This window comes from Myiozetetes cayanensis, unplaced genomic scaffold, assembly GCF_022539395.1.
Source record: "Myiozetetes cayanensis isolate MyiCay16 unplaced genomic scaffold, myiCay2020 scf9, whole genome shotgun sequence".
Taxonomy (NCBI): Eukaryota; Metazoa; Chordata; class Aves; order Passeriformes; family Tyrannidae; genus Myiozetetes; species Myiozetetes cayanensis.
The window spans coordinates 37,635,811-37,656,961 of NW_026088185.1; the positions used below are offsets into that span (position 1 = coordinate 37,635,811).

General features: G+C 48.1%; 1 protein-coding gene across 2 annotated transcripts; it reads right to left on the bottom strand.

The window, feature by feature from the left end:
• Positions 1 to 1,225: 1,225 nt before the first annotated feature.
• On the bottom strand, positions 1,226 to 20,268 carry PRPF40A (pre-mRNA processing factor 40 homolog A). 2 transcript variants are annotated; one of them, XM_050339651.1, is made up of 26 exons: positions 19,981 to 20,257; positions 17,489 to 17,626; positions 16,350 to 16,430; positions 14,663 to 14,693; positions 14,430 to 14,452; positions 13,914 to 13,991; positions 13,700 to 13,810; positions 12,956 to 13,076; positions 12,075 to 12,099; positions 11,058 to 11,354; positions 9,862 to 9,970; positions 9,639 to 9,703; positions 8,903 to 9,067; positions 8,550 to 8,658; positions 7,916 to 8,066; positions 7,695 to 7,828; positions 7,211 to 7,325; positions 6,625 to 6,716; positions 6,384 to 6,500; positions 5,682 to 5,819; positions 5,198 to 5,293; positions 3,946 to 4,032; positions 3,751 to 3,847; positions 3,590 to 3,651; positions 2,508 to 2,636; positions 1,226 to 2,211 (listed from the first exon to the last, which is right to left on the bottom strand). In XM_050339651.1, the coding sequence occupies exons 1-26, from the start codon at positions 20,254 to 20,256 to the stop codon at positions 2,119 to 2,121; spliced, it is 2,940 nt and encodes a 979-aa protein (XP_050195608.1). In that variant the 5' UTR covers position 20,257; the 3' UTR covers positions 1,226 to 2,118. The 2 variants fall into 2 exon arrangements, with proteins under 2 accessions (XP_050195608.1, XP_050195607.1); XM_050339650.1 differs by having other exon boundaries at positions 3,590 to 3,847; positions 19,981 to 20,268.
• Positions 20,269 to 21,151: the final 883 nt, after the last annotated feature.

Here is a 21,151-nt window from a genome sequence, read left to right on the forward strand (position 1 = left end):
ATTTTTATTCTTTAGTTGATTATTTATTCCCGTTTATTTGGAACGGGAAAATAAAGGCAAAGCTTCCAAGGGTTTGATTTCCTGGGAAATCACTGCCCTAAAATTCCATGGGTGGAAGGGAATGAGGAAGGGAATGGAAGGGAATCATCTCAGGAAAAATCCAAAATCATCCCAGGATGATCACAGAAAAAACCCCAAATAATTAAAGGAAACATCCCAAATTATCCTGGGAAAAATTCCAGATGATCCCAGGAAAAATCCTAAAACATCCCAGGAAAAAACAATATCATCCCAAGGAAAATCCCGAATCATTCCAAGAAAAGTTGCAAACCATCCCGGGAAAAAAAATCCCAGATGATCCCAGGAAAAATCCTAAAACATCCCAGGGAAAATCCCAAATCATCCCAGGAAAAATACCCAAATAATTCCAGGAATAATGTCAAATAATTCGAGGAAAAAAATGCTAAATCATCCCAGAAAAAAAGCAGGAAATAAATCCCAAATGGCAGTGAATTGAAGGGGAGCAAAGCACGCCCAGGCCTGGCTGATTGTCCCTCCTGGAGCAGCTACCACCAGCCCTCCTGCCTTGGGAGAATCCCTCACTGCAGGGAAAAACCTGGAATATCGCCCTGCCAGGGCTGCCAGCCTGGATTTCCACAGCAAACACCCCCTGGATTCCAGGAATTCCAAGCTCTGCTTCCTCACACTCAGGATGTTTCTCCCAAGCAAAGGCAGAGAGGGAGTGATGAGCTCACTCCAAGGGAAACACCAGGATTGGGATGGGCTCTGAACATCCCAAATCACCCCAGGAAAAATCCCAAATCACCCCAGGAAAAATCCCAAATCACCCCAGGAAAAATCCCAAATCATCCCAGGAAAAAACCTGAATCATCCCAGGAAGAGTCCTGAATCATGTCAGGAAAAATCCCAGCTGACCCCACACAAAACCCCAAACCATCCCAGGAGAAATGGTTCCAGGCTCCTGCATTTTCCACCTGAAATGTCGATTCCACCCTCGGGATGCTCTCAAGGAGTCTGAGCCACGAGACCACCCCAGCAGGAGAATTCCCTGGATGAATCCAGCAGTAAATTGTGAAAAGGAGGGAGATCCAGGCTGGGAAGGAGCTGAGCTGCTCCTGTTCCCCTGCTGGGATTGGGGAGGGATGAGGATGTGAATGCAACACTCAGAGCCAGGACTGCACGGCCAGCACAGACACCCACCAGGCAGGGTACGAGACAAGGTTTAATCATCAATAAAAATGTACAAAAATATTCCAAGGAGAGCGGGTTCCCAATTTTCTCCCCGAGCAGGGCGGGGGCACCTTCCTGGACACGCAGGGGTTGGAAGAGAGGGCTGGAATTGCCTCCTCCTCCCTGCTCTGGGCCGGGCAGGGACATTCTGCAGCAGGTTCTTAAGGCAACACATGGAAATCGGGGTCAAATTTGAGTTTTATTCCTAAATTTTCCGAAGGTGGAGGTACAGGAGGAGATAGAGGTGGAGATAAGCGCTGAGGGCACGCCCACGGCTGGGCCGGGGCGGGATTTGGGAATGAGGCGGTTGTGTCACACACACCCCCTCTGCTGGCGCTGCAGCCACATTCCCGTTCACATTCCCAGGGTTAGTGACTGGGAAAGTCGCTCCGAGTCGGTGCTCGGACAAGAATCAGTCAAGTCTTGGACAAACTGCACATTGTGACTGAGAACAATCCCAAAATCTGGGGTTTGCAGGACAGATCAGGACATGGATTCGTTGCTCCCGTTGCCTTCCCAGAAAAAGGCACCCAACCAGATCCCTCCAGTGAATTAAACCATAAGAAGGTGAATTAAGACCCTTTTCCAAAGCTGAAATGGCTCTGCCCAGCAGCCCAGTGCTGTTCCCTGGCCAGGAAGGTGCTGAGGCTCCCCTGGGCTTGGGGACACGCCCATCCCACCCCAGAGCTCCAGCTCTGCCCTGGGAATTCCACTCATTTTCTCCATTTGCTGCCAATAGGGACTGACTGGGGTGACGTGGGACAAACTAAAAGCCGCTGTAATTCCAGCTGTGGAAGGGGGGCCGAGGCCCCTCCACGCTCTGCTGGGCTGGGATGCCATGTAAACATTTTTGGTATAAATAATTTGTCATTGATCTTCATCCAGTTGTTCCAACAGAGTCCTCCTCTGCTTCTCCAGCTCCCCCTCGCTCAGCTCGCTGCCCGACGTGTCCCAGTTCCCCTGCGGAGACAACCGGGAGCGTGGTCAGGATGGGCATTCCAGGGGGCTGGACCCTCTGGAGGTGCCATCTGTGCCCAGTGGGACCCTCAGAAAGGACACAGACAGAGCTGGGCAGGGCATGGCACAGGTGGCTGCTCCGTGTCACGCTCAGGATCCCCCAAACCCCAATTATTTGGGAGTGGGAAACACCTCCGAGATCCCCGAGTCCCAGCTGTGCCCACCAGTCCAGCTGTGCCCCTGGAGCCCATTCCTGAGCTGCCCCCATCCCAGCCCGAGGCACTGGGAGCAGAGCTTACAGAATCTTTGCCAGGCCGTTTCTTGGTGGGGGATTTGTGTTTGGACTCGGATCTCTGCCTGCCCCGCTCCTTCTCACTGTCCCTCTCCTTCTTGTCCTTCTCCCGCTCCAGATCCGACTCCGGGGAATCCTGGGAAGCAAAGGGGGGCATGCTGAGTATCAGTGTTGAAGATGTTCAATATTCATTTATAGAACAAGCACAGGCAGGAAAGTCTGACCTTATTTTATGGGATCCCAGAATGGTTTGGTTGGAAGGGACATTAAGGATCATCTCCTTCCACCCCTGCCCTGGGCAGGGACACCTTCCACTGTTCCAGGCTGCTCCAACCTGGCCTTGGACACTCCCAGGGATCCAGGGGCAGCCACAGCTTCTCTGCCCAACCTGGGCCAGGGCCTGCCCACCCTCCCTCCCAATATCCAACCTGAATTTCCTCTCTGCACGGGATCTGTTTTAATCCAGCCCCTGGAAACTGCTCAAAGCAGTTCCCAATTAAACACAGAAATAAATAACCCAAAACCATCACTGGAGTGACTTGGAAAGAGGAGGAGGGGGTTTGTTCAAGGCACAACTTCCATCATTCCCAGTGCAAAGTGGGACATGCTGGATGTCCCCCAGCCCATCTCTGTGCACAGCTGGCAGTCATTCCATGAAATCTCTGGAAGTGGTGAGCTCTGGAAAACGTTTCTCTGGCTTTAACTATTACAAAGCCCACTCTTTGGCCTCAGGTGATACAGGTTAAAAGCTCTTGATTCAGAGCTTCTGACACATCCCTGACACTCAGGAAGGCACAAGGAATGGCTGGGATTCTTCCCACAGTAACAGAGAGCACCAGGATTTGCCAGGATAAACAGCAAATCCCAGGTTATTAGTGGAGTCCTTCACATCTCACATGGCTGCACTTAAACCCCCCAAATTTAGCAGTGGTTTAATATCAGGATTTATATAACAGAGGTATTATGTTGGCAACAATCTCCTCCATCCTGATCCCACTCCAGGCAAGTTTTTTTCCCTGGAAAAATCCCACCAGGATGAGTGAAAGCAGCGCCAGGCTGGCCACAGGATCTGAACTGAACGGCACTTACAGACTTGTGTCTCCTCTTCTTGCTCTTCTTCTTGTGCTTCTTGGACTTCTTGTAACTCCTCTCTGCAGGCAGGGCAAGCAAAAACACATCAGTGAGGTGATGAAGACCCAGCAACCCAAGTGGGAATGAGGATTCCAAACCCATCCACTCCCACCCCGTACCGGATTCCGCGCTGGACGAGCGCTCGGACACCGAGCGGGACTCCGAGCGCTGCCGCTTCTTCTTGGAGTGGCTGTCGTCGTCCTCGGACTCGGAGCCCTTGGGATGCAAACCCAGGGCAATGATTACAAGTGGCACCAGGGCCAGGAGCCACGGGGAGCTGTGGCAAGGGGGGCGGGGTCCCATGGAACACTCACGGAGCGGGAACGGGAGCGTTTCCGGTGATGCTTTTTGGACTTCTTCGAGTGTTTCTTGGTCTTCGAGTGGTGGTGTTGGCACTCGTGCTGTGGGACAGGAGAGGGGCTCATCAGGGCATTCCACATGGGCTGGGCTGGAGAGGACCTTGAAGCTCATCCACTTCCAGCCCCAACACCTCCCACCAGCCCAGGGTGCTCCAGCCTGGCCTTGGACACTCCCAGGGATCCAGGGGCAGCCACAGCTTCTCTGCCCAACCTGTGCCAGGGCCTGCCCACCCTCCCAGCCAGCAATTCCTTCCCAACATCCAATTTAAAGTTCCCCTCTCTCAGTTGCTGTGTCCTGTCACTGCAGCTCCTGGAGAGCAGTCCCCAGGAGCCCCTTCAGACACCCCCACCCCATCAGCCACCTCAGGACACCCCAAGAAACTGGAACCATGTTCCTGACCCTCCACAAAGCTGGGACAGGTTAAACCCCCCCAGTCACACATTTACTGCCAAACCCCCAAAAATGGGCACTATTGCCAAATTGGAGCTGCAACAAAAGCCCTCAAGAGCAAGGAAATACACGTGGATGCACAAGGTTTGGTACCTGGATCCAGTTTAAAGCTGGCCTAAAACCCACACCTTGCTTTGCCAAATTTCCAATGGTCAAATTAAACCATTTTAAGCCCAATTTCTTAGAAACTGCAGCAAATGAAATAAAAACCCCAAAAAGCAAGTGCTGAAAAATGAAATCTCATATTGTCACTTTATTGAACAGCAGCTCAACTGCAGCTCCAGCCCGGCCTAAAATTAAGGATGGAACTAAACTGTGTCATTTCTTTTGCTCATCAGCAAGAAAATTGGCCACAGTTAAAAAAAAAAATCGTGACTGAAGAGCTCAGTGTGTTCTGGGAGTCCCTCATTTGTAGGGAATAAAATCCTGGACAAGTTTAGTTCCAATTTCATCTTGTTTCCTATGAAATCCAACCCAGAAATTTCCTAAAACAAACCAGGAAATGTTTGTGTCAACTCCAAAAATTCTTGCAGCAGCAGATTAAGAGAACAATTATTTCTCAAGTAAGTGCAAGAAGTTTCTCCAGTTGCTCACTTGGAAGATGAGGTTTTATATCCATTCTTTTAGGTAACTCCCAATGTAACAGAAATCAGCAAAATCCTGTTCAATCCTTCCCCTTCCCACCGAACTTAGGAGAAATAGGAATTTTTTTTTTGTATATTCTCTAATGAGGGAAAAAAATAAATCAGTAATTACCTCTAGCACATGTAAGAAGTCTTTGAATATCCTTTTCCTTTCAGACTCCAGGGTGATGTCTTCAAATGCTGGTTCCTTCACAAACCTGTCCCTGATCTGCCAGAAGAACAGCAAAGGAATTCCAGTAGCAAACAGAGCCATTGAGAAGCAAAAACAATAACACCAGTAAAGGGTTTGGGGTTCAGGGTTTAGGCCGAGGGGTTAAGTTAGGGTTGGGTTTAGGGGTCAGCACTGGCAGGCAGCAGGATGGGGAACCATCTGGGAATTCCTTCCTGAAGAAGGGAACATCAGGGGTAGGGTTTAGGGTAAGGATTAGGGTTAGGAGGCAGCAGGCTGTTGAATCCCTTTGGGAATTGTTTCCTGAGGAAGGGCCCACACTCACATCCTCTCACCCCACATCCAGCTCCACGTGGGGTGCAGGGTGAGGGTTAGGGGGCTGTTGAATCCCTGTGGGAATTGTTTCCGAGGGAGGGCCCACACTCACGTCCTCCCAGACAGCGTCCAGCTCGATGGGGGGGGTGGCCTGTTTCAACATGCTCTTGAAGGCCGACTCCTTCCGCTTCATCTTCCGAGCCTCCTCCTTCTCCCGCTCCCGCTCCCGCGCCTCGGCCTTCTCCAGCAGCTGCAGCAAGGAATGCTCAGAGACATCAGAGTGCAAGGGGAATAACCCACTCTAATGGGACTTTTGGAAAGCCAGTTCACCTTTGGAGTTGTTTGTTATTGTGAATTATAATAATAACTAATCAATGATGTAATTCCAAAGCACGGAACGGCCGTTCCCAAGAATCTAAAACCAGAGTTAATTAATCCTGCAAGGCAGAACTCCAGGAACACACACACAGATCATGAGATCAGTTACGTGTAAAGGACAGAGCCTGACTCAGTTCCTACCCCAGAACTCCCCAAGCTGGAATGGTGATGGTTGGAATTAAGATCAACCTCTGCCTTAATTCAGTATAAGCATCTCCCCATATTCTCATAGAAGCAGGCAGAGCAATACAGTGAAAATAAATGTTAGTTCTTGTTTGGACACGAGATTTCTTACCCTAAAATAAATGTTAATTCTTGTTTAGCAAGAGATTTCATACCCTAAGTCTTCAAATGTTTATTAGTAATGCATATTAAAATATATAATTATTAATACATATCAATCTACATTATATTTCTGGTATCCATGAACACTTACACTGTTGAAAGCCAGTTTGATATTTCCTGCATCCAAAGTGGTGGCTCTTTTGGTGGAGCTGATGACTGTGACGAAATCCTCAAAGGAAGTGTTCACCTCCACCACAAACCCTTTATCCTGGAAGAAAAGGGAGTCAGGAATTCCCTCAGTGCTGCTGTGAAATCCCAGCTCCCAGCACCAAAAGGTTCCCTTCAAGGGTGGATTTGGCATCCCAAGGAACCAAATGCTGGGATTTCCTCACCTTTAGGATGTCTTTGATGATCTTCTTCTCATCGTGGTAACGAGCTTTGAGGTCCTCCACGTAGAACTTGAACAGGTCCAGGGCTGTGGATCCTGAGGGGAGGGTTGGAGAGGTCACAGGGCAGCTCTGAGCCACCAGCTGCACTTCTCAGGGAGTTCTCAGACGGTTTTGACTTATTTTGGATTCTTTATATTTTTTAGATATTAGGTTTCTAAAGAAATGTTTAGATTTTCTTAGATTTTTTTGATTTTCTTTGGATTTTTTCAATTTCTTGGAAAATCTTTTTAGCCATTTACGTATTTATTTTTTACCCATTTCTAGGCTCTTTTGAAGCTTTATTAGATTTCAGTTTTTCTTCAGTTTTTTTCAGATTTTCTAAAATGTTTTAAGTATATTTTGAAGACATCTAGGTTTGTTTTTTTCTTTCATTTTGCTTTCAATTTAAAATCTTTTTAGGTGAGGGTTTTTAGTTTTTTTTTTCTCCTCGATTTTTTTCCAAGGTTTGTTTTTTTTAGATTTTATGATTTAAAAAAAAATAATTAAGCTGTTTTTTAGCTATTTCAAAAGCCCCAAACCCCCCTCTTACCAGGCTGGCCCAGCATGCTGGTGAATCTGATGTCAGAGCTGATGGCTGGGTACAGCTCCATCCAGGAGGACATGGAATGTAACTGCCCGTGCTCGTGCAGCTCGTCCAGGAACAGCTGCCAAACACAACCAGAATGGGGAATTTCCCATCATTCCTCACACATTTCCTTGTTTATCAGCTGGGATGGCTCACCCTGATAACTGGAATTCCGTTTTTGCTCAAATACAGCTGAAAATTCCTGGTTTTTATTGTTTCTTCCCACCCTCCTCCACTATTTTACACCATTCCAGTTGCACCTCCCTCTCCATCCACATCTATTTCCTCTTATTTTCCCCAACTCTTGGAGCTTCCTGGCAAGCAGGTGCACTCCAGAGCAGAGAAAATGCTACCAAACCTCACACCTGAGGCACAAAAACGCCCTTAGAAATAAAAAAACCCCACATATGACATATTTAGGACAGAATCTTAAATAAATCCCACTCACCTGGAAGGATTCCCTGTTTTTCCTCTGCCTCCTCCTTTCTCTCAGCAAACTTTTCTGCTTTTCCTCTTCCTCCTCTTTTTCCAAGGCCCGGATATGTTCCTCAAAACAGATCAGGGCATCCTCCTTGTCCATGTCTGGCAAAGAGAAGGGAATAAGGGGAACAATCAGGTGAGTTCTTCCCATTCCCTCTCCCAGGGGGATCCCCCAGCCTGTGGACTCACTCTGCAGCTCCTCATCCTCTGCAAACGTGGGGTTGTCCATCAGGTACTGCTGGGCCTCCGACCACGTGGTGCAGTAGGTGACATTGGCCATGTTATCCAGGATGTTCTTCAGGGCTTCCCAGTTCCTCTTCCGTAACTGCTTGGCTTGTTCCTGAGGAGAAAACACGGGGATTTGGGTGGTGAAGCCGAGGCTGTGTGGACAGGAAGACACGGCACCAAGTTTGCTCCAAGGAAACTCAGATTTCAACTTTCATTTTCAGAGAATCCCGGAGTGGTTTGGGTTGGGAGAGACCTTAAAGCCCATCCAGTCCCATGGGCAGGGACACCTCCCACTGGCCTCATCCAACCCTGCCCTGGACACACTGCAACTTGGCCCTACACAATTTTTACATGTTATTATTGTTTCAGTGATTCAGAGCAGCTCAGAAATATAAAGAACCTTTTAATTTATTCAAATCATCCCAAAAATTAAAACATCTGGCAAAGCCAGCAGGAATTGCTCTCCATAAAAACAAAGACCTTTCAGAGAAACTGCTCCTTGTCTGCCACAACCCTCAAACCAGGGGTTCATCTGGTGAACTTCAGAGGTTTAAATTAATGGAGGGATAAGGAGATAAATGAAGAGGGAAGTTACCTTCTCCTTCTTGGACAGGAAAAACAAGACATCCTCATAGATTTCCAGCCGATCCCGCTCGGAGATGGCGTTCCACACTTCCATCTCCCCAAACATCTGCTCAGCTTTTCTGTGCCAAGGCAAAGCACCCCAACATTTATTACTCCATCCCATCACCCCACAAGGTCAATAAACTCTGTTAGGAGCACGAACACTTTTGTAGGATGTGTCCCTGATTTTCCCCCCTGGGATTTTATTTCTGTGACACCTTTTTATCTTTTATAAACCGAGGGGAGGAGTTTAAAATTAAAGCTGATGCCACTGCCCATCCTCTCCTGCCAGCAGGACTCTTATCCTGTGCCAGCAGCCCTTACTTGTATCTGGTGGTGGATGTCATCTTCTCGTGGTTCTCCAGGAAGCGCTGGAAGGATTCTTTGGCTTCTTTGTACTTGGATCTCGCCTCTTCTTTCTCCTCCTTTTCTGTCTGAACTTTGTAGGCATTAAAAGCTTGCTTCTTCTCACTTAGTTTTGCCAGAGCACTTCAGGGCAGAGAGGAAGAGAATAATCATGTCATTTATATAAAGAAAAACAAACCCAAAGAACCAAAAGGCAGCAGATCTGAACAGTCCAGATTGTGAGACAAAATTAAATGTAATCTAAGTGTCCAGTCACCACCATCATTCCCTCAGGATTACTGGAAGATCATTTAAAAAGCAGCACTTTCTAATTAATAAAAGCAGTTAACAATAAAACACGAGTTACTATTGTGCTGCATTTCCAGATTTCACCTTAAAATAATATTCTAAACAGTTATCATCCACTTATCTGCCAGTGTTTGTAGCAGCCACTCATTTCCAAAGTAACCTAGAGAGTCTTCAGCTCCATCACTACCAATGTGTACTTTTATTCCAAAAAAATGGATATAAAGAGCAGAAAATACCAACTACCACATCTTTCCCAAAGGAAAAGTTCAGCCCAGGACTTGCATTTCTTTATGCAGGGAAGGAACAAAGTTCCCTGACAAAGGCACCAATTTTCTTAACTTTTGATTGCACAACTGCCTGAAGTGGTGTCTGTGGAGGACTGAGGGAGGAAAGAGCTCTGCAGTACCTGTATCTGGGATCATTGATGATCATTTTCATCGCTTGCTCCCAAGAAGCGTTGGAAGGGACTCGCTGGGAAGACAAGAAATCACGGACTAATTAGCTTGGGAATCAACATCCACTATGAAATTCCTTAAAAAACAGACCTTGGGTAAAAAAAAAAAAAAAGATAAAACCTGGCAAAGGTAGGGTTTGTAGCCCAAGAAAACACTAAGAATTGCCCCAAATACCTTTTCTTTTAACAGTTCTTTAAATGCTTGTTTTGCCTCTTCCTTTGTGTTCCAGGTGTAGGTTTTTTTCACTGGTTGGGCATCGTCGTCCTCCTTCTTTGCAGCAGCACTAGAAACAAAAAGTCCTTTTATTATTTAAGTCTTTTTTATTAAGTTAGAACTACTAAGGAGTCCTAAATGACTTTAACTAGGTAGAATGAGTTTTTTAAACAGCAGCTCACAGTCAAACACTGGTGCTACACACGATAAATCCAGTCTGGACGTGGCTTTTCTCCACAGGCACCACACAGAGCTCATCAAAAAAAGCAAATTATTCCAGATCAATATTTCCCTGATGCAACTGGCTGGCCTGCTCAAAGTATCTAGACATGATTTATAAAAATATAACGCTGGAATTCAGCAGGAATATTCATATATTATATATGCCTAAGAATGTGCCTCCTGTCCTTAATTATCTCCTGCAGTCTGCAATCCCCCTCAGCATTTCTTTTTTTGTTTGAATGATGAAAACCATAAGCTGTAGTTCCCCATATAATCAATTCTTATTATTAATTAAGAAAGGGTCCCACTTCTGCTGGAACAGGTAAAGATCTATTTAGTGTTTTATTTTCTCCTACTGATAACCAAGTGCACGGATCTATGGAAAAGGATCATAAAGGGTAAGTATTTCATGGGAAATTTTACAGTTGTTGAAAAGTTTATGGAATGTTCATGTCAGTGGTGCTCTGTAGGGTTTAAGAGCTTTGGGAGAGGGTTGGTAAGGGGAGTTTATTTTCTAAAAATACATTTAATAAATAACTCTTCCCCTCTTTCTTACTCATTATTATTCTGTGGTGCCAGTGACTCACGTTCACGTTAAGGAGCCTGGTGACCCTCAGCTGAGGGTAAACCAGACCCCAGGAGAAACAGAACTGCAGCAAAGCCATGTGGCTTCATAATTTATCATGCAATGGTTTGGGCTGGAAGGGAACTTAAAGGTCATCTTGTTCCAACACCTTCCACTATCCCAGGTTGCTCCAAGCCCCGTCCAACCTGGCCTTGGACACTTGCAGGGATCCAGGGGCAGCCCCAGCTTCTCTGCCCAACCTGTGCCAGGGCCTGCCCACCCTCCCAGGGAAGGATTTCTCCCTACTATCCAAGCTGAACCAACTTCCCTGGAGCTCCCACCGTCCCCCCCTTGCCACATCCCCACTCACTCTCCCGCTGCCTCCTGCTTGGCCGTGTCCTCGGTGCCGGTGGCCGCGTCCCCCGTGCCCTCCTGCGCTCCGGGGGCAGCGCCTCCCTGCCCCTGCTCCTCGGCCTGGGCTGTGCCAGCGCTCTCAGCATCCCCCCCGGTAGCAGCTGGAGCAGCTTCCCCCTCTGGAGCAGCTCCAGCAGGAGTGGCCGTGGCCGTGGGGGCGGTTTCGGCCGCAGGGGTGGCGCTGGCTCCGCTCGCGGTGTCCGTGGCTGTGGCCGGAGCTGCCGTGGCTGCACCGGAGTCCTCGGGCTTGGTGCTGGGGGGACAAGAACATCACTGTCACCCATGACCCCCCCAGGCAGGGGGGAAATTAAGCTAAGGAAGTGAAGCAAGTGTGAAGTCTGAGGGTTAGGGTTAGATAAAGACTCTCGGAAAAGGGTTAGAGGCTCTCACAGAAGGGTTCAGGGCCCTCAGAAAAGGGTTCAGGGCCCTCAGAAAAGGGTTCAGGGCCCTCAGAAAAGGGTTCAGGGCCCTCAGAAAAGGGCTCAGGGCCCTCAGAAAAGGGTTCAGGGCCCTCAGAAAAGGGTTAAAGGCTCTCAGAAAAGGGTTAAAGGCCCTCAGAAAAGGGTTCAAGACTCTCAGAAAAGGGTTAAAGACTCTCAGAAAAGGGTTAAAGGTTCTCAGAAAAGGGTTTTAAAGGCTCTGAAAAAAGGGCTCAAGGCTCTCAGAAAAGGGTTCAAGGCCCTCAGAAAAAGGTTTTAAAGCCTCTCAGGAATGGGTTAAAAGCCCTCAAGAAAGAGTTTTTAAGGTCCTCAGAAAACGGTTAAAGGCTCTCAGAAAAGGGTTCAATCTCAGTTATGGACACCCAGAATGCATTATTTGAGGTTAAACATGCATTATTTATGTATAAAATGTATATATTATTTATATGTATTGGAATGAAAAGCTGCAAGGAGAATGTTTGAAGATTTCAAGACCAGAGTCCATCTTGAAGCAACAGGCAAAAAACCTCTCTAGGAGAATATTAAAAACATACCTGTTTTCTTCAGCTTTAATCATTGCTGGAGGAGAAAGGGGAAAAGCAATTAAAATATAGCTTGGAAATAATTTATATGCACATGATAAAAAGGTCCTGCAAGACAATTACTGGTTTAATAAAGCACAGCTTTAAATTATTTTTGTTACTATCAGCAATTTGATTATTTGTGCCCTTTAAAGAGTGAAATCCATTCAGACTCGACCAAACCCATTCAAGAAAAATGAGGGCACATGAATAAAAACTTCCTGGTTTAAAATCACTATTTCAACTTTAAAAGAGTAGTTCAAAGAACAGAAAATCAGGATTATCAAACAGGACAAAAAACCCAGAAGGAACTAACTAAATCACTGGCTGTTTATTCTTTTTTAAACACTTATTTCTTTCCCAACTGATTTTGTAGCTATTTTATCCCTTACAATCCCAAATAAAACTATGGTAACAGTGAAAAATGGGAGCATCATATGACATTTGTATAAAAGAAGTCACTGCCTTTATATATATATATACATACACACATATATAGAGAGAGAGAAAGGTAATATATTACCTATATATTAATATATCTATATATTACCTATATATATAAAAAATTGCCAATATTTTTGCCACTTGAGTTTCTCAAAATAATTACTGCTCAAAATTGAAGCCAAAATGATACCTGAACAGAGCCTTGCTTTGTATATATACATATATATAAATACCTAAATATATATGTAAATATATATATATATATACACACTTATATATTTTTATACATAACTGCTCTACAGATATCTCAGATGCATTAACTCTACTCCAAACAGCTTATTTCAGTAATTAGGTCACTAACTGAGGTCTGACTGCTGTGCTTGGACACCTTTTTGTTTTGGTAACTTTACCTTCAAGATCCTCCAGCTCTTTGGGTTTGGCCCAGCGGGATTCCTTGGTTTGGGAATTGTAATAGTAAGGCTTCCCAGAGTCTGATTTATACTCTTTCCAGGGACACTTGGACAGCAGTTGCTAATGGAGAGAAAGCAAGACCAGAAATCAAATAAACAGCTTATCAAAAGGAGGGAGAGGGACTTTTTATATGGGCAGAGTGACAGCACAAGGGGTGATGGTTTTAAACTGCCAGAGGGCAGGGGAGAGATGGGATATTGGGAAGGAATTCCTGGCTAGGAGGGTGGGGAGGCCCTGGCACAGGTTGGGCAGAGCAGCTGTGGCTGCCCCTGGATCCCTGGGAGTGTCCAAGGCCAGGCTGGAGCAGCCTGGGACAGTGCAAGGTGTCCCTGCCCATGGCAGGGGGTGGAATGGGATGAGTTTAAGGTCCCTTCCCCCCCAAACCATCCTGGGATTCTGGGATTCTACATTACTTATCTAAATAACGAAGAATAACATTTTTAGTAAGATTATCTAAAAATGAGGAAAAGTGAAGAGTTTTTTCTACTTTGTAACATCAGCATAAGGAGCAGGACACAAACATTTTGGCAACATCTCTTCTTCCAAGGGTTTGCTCCTGCTGGGAAGTGAATCCCTTGGCAGAGCCATTCCCCTGCAGGAGGGATGCTCAGAAATCCATCCTTGTGTTCCCACCCCACCATGGAGGACAGTCATTTTAATCCCATAATCTGATCTGAAGTCACCTCAGCAGGTGTTTTGAGATCGTCTGGCTTCTCCCACGTCGACTGCTTCGTCTCAGTGTTGTAGTAATAAGTCCTTCCATCGGGAGATTTGTGCTCCGTCCACGTGGATTTCTGGGAAAACGAGGAGATGCCAGGAATAATGAACAAGGACTGGTGAGCAGGGTGGTGTCAGAAGGCAGGAGAAAGGGGGAACACAAGTGGGAAGCAGCCAAACCTGCTTGGAGTGATCCTCGCTGGCAGAGCTGGTGGTGGTGGCCGTTTGCTGGACCGTGGACACCACGGGATGGGTTGTCTGGGAATGAAACAAAGGAGCCCTGAAAATCCTGGATATTTGCAGGTTTTCACCTGAATGTGTTAAATACACTGAATTTATCAAGCGTTCAGCAGCCCAAATCACACTTGTTATCATCTATATTTAATGATTAAGCTGGGACAAGGGCCTCAGATTTCAGGCAACAGTGATAAACCTGGAAGGAGGAGAGGAGGGAGAAAAGGCAGGAAGGGAAGGGGTTTGTTCCTAGGAGACCTAAACAAACAGACTTCAATGCTCAGAAATCAAAGATGTAACAGAACCCCCTCCTTAACTGAACCATCTGCATTAATTACACACTGACAGTCAAATAAGCAAAAAAAAAAAAAAAATCCCTGTCTGAGAGGAAAAAGAGGACCCAAGGTGTTCTTTGAAACCTCTAAACCATTCCAGCCTTCTGGGATTGGGCTTCTCCCATACCTGAGTTCCAGGAGGGGTTACACCTGAAAAATAAGCATAAAAAATTAGAAAGGGTTTGGTTGCTTCACATTTCTGTATATTAATTCATGTGTGAGAGAAAATAATGTCCTGGGGAGCAATGAAGAGCTCAGTCACTGAAATGCTAAATTAAATTTACAAAGCAGGATTATTTTTAAATATTTCAACTAATTTTGGTCAAATACTTGAAGTCATAAAGAGTTTTTGACACTCACCTACTTGTGCATCCATACTGTTCACCCCTGGCTGCAGAAACAACCAACAGACACTTCATTACTGAGTGCAGTGGGATTAAATCACCAAGAAATGCAGTATATATCCACCCAAACTAGTGCTTCCTGCCACCAAATGCTCCTTCAACTCCTTAAACAGGGATTCCTCCCTTCCTGCCACCCTCTTAATTATCCCTGCTCCTTAAGTAAGCAATTAGGGACGTGGTGAGGAGCTCCCTGGGGTCGTTCTGTGCCAGAAGCCTTGGGGTGTATTAGTGGTGCCTTCATGAGCCTGGAGCTCTTCCAGATGCTCTTCTTGGAATTCTTTCAAACTGAGGAAAAAGAATTCCAGGAGTTTTCCCCATTTCTTTCCCTGCAAGCTAAAGCAGAGCTTGTGGATTTGGCTTTAGCCAGGGTTTATTGTCACTCCAGGCTTATTTCATTTCAATACTCTTCAAGAAACAACGAAAAATTGGTTAAAAATTGAAAATAAATCCCATTGGATGCATTGTGTTGGATTTTATCTAAGAGGACTAAACCAGGGGAATTCTCAACACCTTCAAAGTGCTTTCTGAGTGTCAAACATGTCCAGGAGCACAGAAGTGCCAGGTAACCCCAGTGCAATCTGTGTCTCCACCAGGGATCCTTCCAACATTCCCTTCCCAACTTCCATTTGAATGGAATTAACAGCAAAAATGGTCATTTTTAGGAGTTGCACTGAAAGTTCCCCAGGGGCTGCAAAGGTGGCCATTGATTTTTTTACTCCTCCATAATTATTTCAATTAGGAAGTGGTAAACTCATGCCCTTTTCCTCCTAAATCCCACATATCCAGGCTTAATTCCATCAACATTTATTCCTAGTCCAGTATTATAAATTCAAATGATCTGCCCTCTTTGCAAAATATGTAAAATGCCCCATTAAAATTGAAAATTAGGGTAATTTTAGTGCTGATCCTGGGGACGTTACATCCCATTCCCGACTTTATTTGTTTTGCAGAAACTTTGTGAACTTCCAACTTTTAATCCTCTGGCTTTTAATTCCCTAAATCCTCTGGATGACACAGTTACCTCTGGTCACACAAAAATATTCAGCAGATTAATTAAATCTCTCCTTCAACAAACTCTTACTGAGAAAAAAACCCAAGTGGATTATTAACCAATTTAAGTGTTAAAATAACCCACAACAGGGGGAGCAAAGGTTTGTGCTCCAGGAAATTCCAGACTTTGACAGGGATATAAAATCTGCATGGGAAGAAAATGTAAAATAATTCCTTTCTAAATTTAAGTGGGTGGTTGCAACTGGGTTTTAAATGGATTTCCTGCAGTTAATTTGATCTAAAATTATGTTTAGAGGAAAGAAATTTACTTTTCACTTCAGACACCTCACTTGGACTTCACCATTTCCACCCAAATATCTTCTTTATTCCTTTGAACTCCAGGAATTCCAGCAAACTTTGTGGCTCAGTATGCTGAATTTCAGGAACTTTTTCCAAAAAAATCCACTTACAACAGACTAAAATCTACTCAACACTTAAATTGTTTTTAAACAACATCTAGGAAGATTTTATTTACAGATCTTTCATTTCAAATTCTTTATGTCCACTCCAAGAAAACAAAGCCTGAGCAGCAGCAGAGGCCTTTTGAGAAGTGGAAAAGGTTTAAAGAACGAGGGAAGGGAAGTTCAACTCACAGGAACCGTGGGCTGCATGGCAGCCTGGGACATGTGGGACATCATCATTCCAGGCATCACCGACTGCATCATCCCAGGCATCTGCAATTACAGAATTTGGGATACACTGGGTGATATCTCAGCAGAAAGTACAAAGAGTCTGTTAGTTTTATTTAAAACCCCAAAAAACCAACAACCAAACAAGCCTTTCAGGTAACAAAAATAGGTTTGGAGGATTCTGATTCCTTTCACCACATTCCCACAAAATAGGAATGTTTATATTGGGAATAACATGCCCACAGACTCCAAAATAAAATGGGAATATTCTTATTAGGAATGTCCTCAGACTTCAAAATAAATTAGGAATATTCTTATTAGAAAAGTCCACAGATCCCAAAACAAAACAGGAATATTCATATTGGGAATAAATAACATGTCACAGACTCCAAAATAAAACAGGAATATTCATATTAGGAATGTCCACAGATCCCAAAGTCTGATATATCAATAGAGACCATTTAAATTACATCACAACAATATCAAATAATGAGCCATTACTGAAACCCCAAGGGAAAGCAGGAAAAATAAAGGTTGGGAAAGATTCCTGCAGGATTTTCCTGCCAACCTCTCTCTGCTCTGCTCAGTGACATTTAGTCTTCACTTCTGTATCCACCATCCCAAGGAGTATCACCAGAATATTAAATTTATTATCATTATAATACTTGTTATATTAAGGATTAGGATTCAATCCAGAATTTGGCCAAAATCCAACATATGATTATTTCTTGCCTTGGTATAATTTTCATCTGTAAGAATTACAGAATGGAAGAACCATGAAGTTCTACCTGTGAGAAGTACCACAACTCTGTTTCTAGTATGTGAGCCAATTTGATTTTAATTTCACTTCTTCAAAAGCTGCAGAAAACTACAAAAAACCCCAACTTAAACAAAACCCAAATTATGGGTTCTTATCTATTTACAGTAAATTACACAGAGGTGCATCCCACCTGCTACCCACGACAAGAGTTTCTGCAGGGACGGGATCAAATGCCCCGAATTCCTGACCCTTCCATTTCCCAGCTGCTGGGGAGACTTGTGGGATCCCCTGGAATCATTCTGGGAAGGAAGGAAGGAAGGAGCCCCTTGTGGCAGTGCCTTACCTGCCCCATTGGGGGTCCCCCCATGGGGGGCATCATCTGGGGCATCATCCCGTGGGGAACAGGAGGCATGTTGGGGGGTCTCTGCCCCATGGGGTGCATCCCCATGGGGGGGTAGTGGGGCATCCCCGGGTGTCCCATCTGGAAGAGAGCAAGAAGCAGGGAAAAGCAGCATGAAACCAACAGGAGGAACACAGAAATGTGGGACATTATTTACACTGACAATGAGAACCAGCCCCCAAGGTGGGTCACCATTCCCCGTCCTCCAGAGCTCCTGAGCATCAATCAAACAGTCCAAAGTTCAAGGCCAACATCCCAATGGAAAAGGAATCCCCCCCATCATCTCTCATATGGTTTCACACAGAAAAAACCATGGAATTTAGGGATACAGCTACTTCCATGTGTTTTTCCATGCAGGATTAACACAGGTCACCCTGAGGCACAGGAGTCCAGCAGGTGAAGTGTCCTCTGCTCTTGATGCCCAAGTCCAAGGAATTGCTTCTACCCTGACAACCATCCCAGGCTCTTTTCCTAAAAACCCAAATCCTGGTGCTGTCCTAGTACTTGGAATAGTCACACTTCCCTATTTTCTTTAAATTACCAAAACCCATTCAGAGCTTCCTATTCCAGCAGAAGGACCAGCTCTGAGAGCACCTCGAGATCATCCTGGGCAGCATCTTCCTTGAGGAACAGACTGGGCAGGAAAGAAAACAACACTCCTTTTTGTCCATGGAATCCCAGAGTCGTTTGGGTTGGAAGGGACATGAAAGATCATCTTTGAGCCCTGGGCAGGGACACCTTCCACCAGCCCAGGTTGCTCCAAGCCCCGTCCAACCTGGCCTTGGACACTCCCAGGGATCCAGGGGCAGCCACAGCTTCTCTGCCCAACCTGTGTTCCCTTCCCTGGCCACACCTGGCTCTGTGTCCCCACGTCCCCTGAGGCCCTGGTGGACAATAAACTGTCCCTGGCCAGCAGTGAGCTGGATAACAGCTACAGCCCTGGAGACCAAGGGGATCCTGGGGTGCATCAGAGGGAACATTCCAGCAGGTCAGGGGGGTGATGCTGCCCCTCTGCTCACCCTGGGAGGCACATCTGCAGTGCTGTGTCCAGCTCTGGCTCCTCAGGATGATGCCTAAAGGAGGGGAGCAGCTCCAGGGGAGGCTGTGGAGTTGCTGAAGGGCTGGAGCATCTCTGGGAGCAGCAAAGGCTGAGGGAGCTGGGGCTGTTCAGCCTCCAGACTGAGAGGGGACCCCCCCAGTGTGTCAGGGGCTGCAGGAGGGGCAGGGGATGGCCCAGGCTCTGCTGGGGGGCCCAGCAATGGCTCAGGAGGAACGGGCAGGAACTGATGGCCAGGAAGCTCCACCTGCACAGGAGGAAGAACTTCCTGGGCAGTGACTGAACAGGCTGCCCAGAGAGGGGTGGAGTCCCTCACTGGGGATATCCCAGAGCTGCCTGGACACAGCCCTGTGCCATGGGATGGTCCCATCCAGCTCTGGGATGGCCCAGCTGGAGCAGGGAGGGGGGAACTGGGACCCAGTGTGATCCCTTCCAACCTGGCCTATCCTGGGATTGTGGGATTCTAAACTGATCCATCCCAAGATCCCAACCTGATCCATCCCGAGATCCCAACCTGATCCATCCTGGGATTCCAACCTGACCCGTCCCGAGATCCCAACCTGACCCGTCCCGAGATCCCAACCTGACCCGTCCCGAGATCCCAACCTGACCCGTCCCGAGATCCCAACCTGACCCGTCCTGGGATTCCAACCTGACCCGTCCTGGGATTCCAATCGGATCCGTCCTGGGATTCCAACCTGACCCATCCTGGGATTCCAACCTGACCCATCCTGGGATTCCAACCTGACCCGTCCTGGGATTCTGGGATTCCAAACTGATCCATCCTGGGATTCCAACCTGACCCGTCCTGGGATTCCAACCTGACCCATCCTGGGATTCCAACCTGACCCATCCTGGGATTCCAACCCGACCCGTCCTGGGATTCCAACCTGACCCCTCCTGGGATTCCAACCCGACCCCTCCTGGGATTCCAACCCGACCCCTCCTGGGATTCCAACCTGACCTGCCCCAGGATTCTGGGATTCCCATCTGATCCGTCCTGGTATTCCAACCTGAGCCATTCTCGGATTCTGGGATTCTAATTTGATCCATCCCGAGATTCCAACCTGATCCATCCCAAGATTCCAACCTGACCCGTCCTGGGATTCCAACCTGACCCGTCCTGGGATTCCAACCTGACCCATCCTGGGACTCCAACCTGACACATTCTATGATTCCAACCTGACCTATCCTGGGATCCTAGCATCACCCTAGGATTTCAACCTGACCCCTTCTGTGATCCAAACCTGATCCATCCCGGAATTCTGGGATTCCAACCCGGCCCATCCCGTGCCCGTGCCCCCGCAGGGTCGGAAGCAGAGGGACCCCCCCAGGTGCGTGTCCCCTGTCCCCCGCTCCCCCGAGTGCCGTGCCTCACCATGAGGGACCCCCTGTCGACGGCGGCGGGCCGCATGGCGGGGCTGAGCAGGGAGCCCCCGCAGCGGCCGAGGATCCTGCCGCGGAGCGGGGCGCGGGCGGCGGCCCCGAAGGGCAGCAGCGGCTCGGGGTCTCCGCGGGGGGGCAGCAGGGGCGCCAGGAGGCTGACGGGCTTGCCCGCCGGCCAATCGGGCCGCGCGCCCAGCCGCGCGCTCTTCGGCGATTGGTCGGCGCCCGAGCCCACGGGCCGCACGGCGTCGCCCGGCGTCAGCTGCATGAGGGGCGGCGGCTTGGGCAGCGAGAACGGCAGCGCCTGCGGGGACGCGGCGGCGGCGGCCGCCGTGGAGTCCCCGCCGGACATGGCTGCGGCGGCGGCGGGCGGGCGGCGCGGCCGGAGGGGCTGCCCCGAGGCGGCTCAGCCGGGCCCGCGGGGCGCGCAGCGCAGCGGCGGCTGCGGCGGAGAGCGCGGGGCACGCCGGGAAACCGCTCACGTGGGGCCGGGGGGCGGTGCGCGGGCAGGCGGGCGGCACCACCGGCCGCGGAGAGAGGGGGGGTTCCCGCTCATCCTCCCTGTCTGCTTCCGTTCAGCGGAGCGGGAGGTGGCGGTGGGTCCCCCTCTCGGCTGTGCTGTGTGGTACGCGCCGCCCCCCGTGAGGCGCAGTTGGTACGTGCCGAGTCCGGTTCAGTCCACCTCTCCCCTCCGGCTCGCGCGGTGGTCGCGGCCGCTGAGGGGGAGCGTCCACCATGGCGGGGGAACGGGAGTGTCCTGAGGGAAAGGGGCTATCCCGGGGATAAAGGGGCTATCCCGGGGATAAAGGGGCTATCCCGGGGATAAAGGGTGTTATCCTGAGGATAAAGGGAATAAAGGGGCTATCCTGGGGGAAAAGGGACACACAGGCACCAGCGAATCCAACCCCCTTCCCCACACATCCCCGGCAATCCCAGCGTGTCCCTCAGAGCCTCCTCCGAAGCGCTCCGGGGACGGGAACACTGCCAGGGATCCAGGGGCAGCCACAGCTTCTCTGCCCAACCTGGGCCAGGGCCTGCCCACCCTCCCAGCCAGCAATTCCTTCCCAATATCCCACCTAACCCCGTGGGAATCCATTCCCTGCGTCCTGTCCCTCCAGGTGCATAATAAGGCCAGAAAAGGAGAACCGAAAACTGGCACGATG

What these genes read in the sequence shown, in the direction of transcription:
- PRPF40A (XM_050339650.1), bottom strand. Translation starts at nt 20,256, where the DNA reads ATGCAGCTGACGCCGGGCGACGCCGTGCGGCCCGTGGGCTCGGGCGCC. An exon ending in AAGCAGGAGGCAGCGGGAGA is followed by an intron (nt 9,971 to 11,057) that starts GTGAGTGGGGAT and finishes TTTTGTTTCTAG; the next exon opens with TGCTGCTGCAAAGAAGGAGG. An exon ending in ACTTCTTACATGTGCTAGAG is followed by an intron (nt 4,033 to 5,197) that starts GTAATTACTGAT and finishes CCTGTCCCACAG; the next exon opens with CACGAGTGCCAACACCACCA.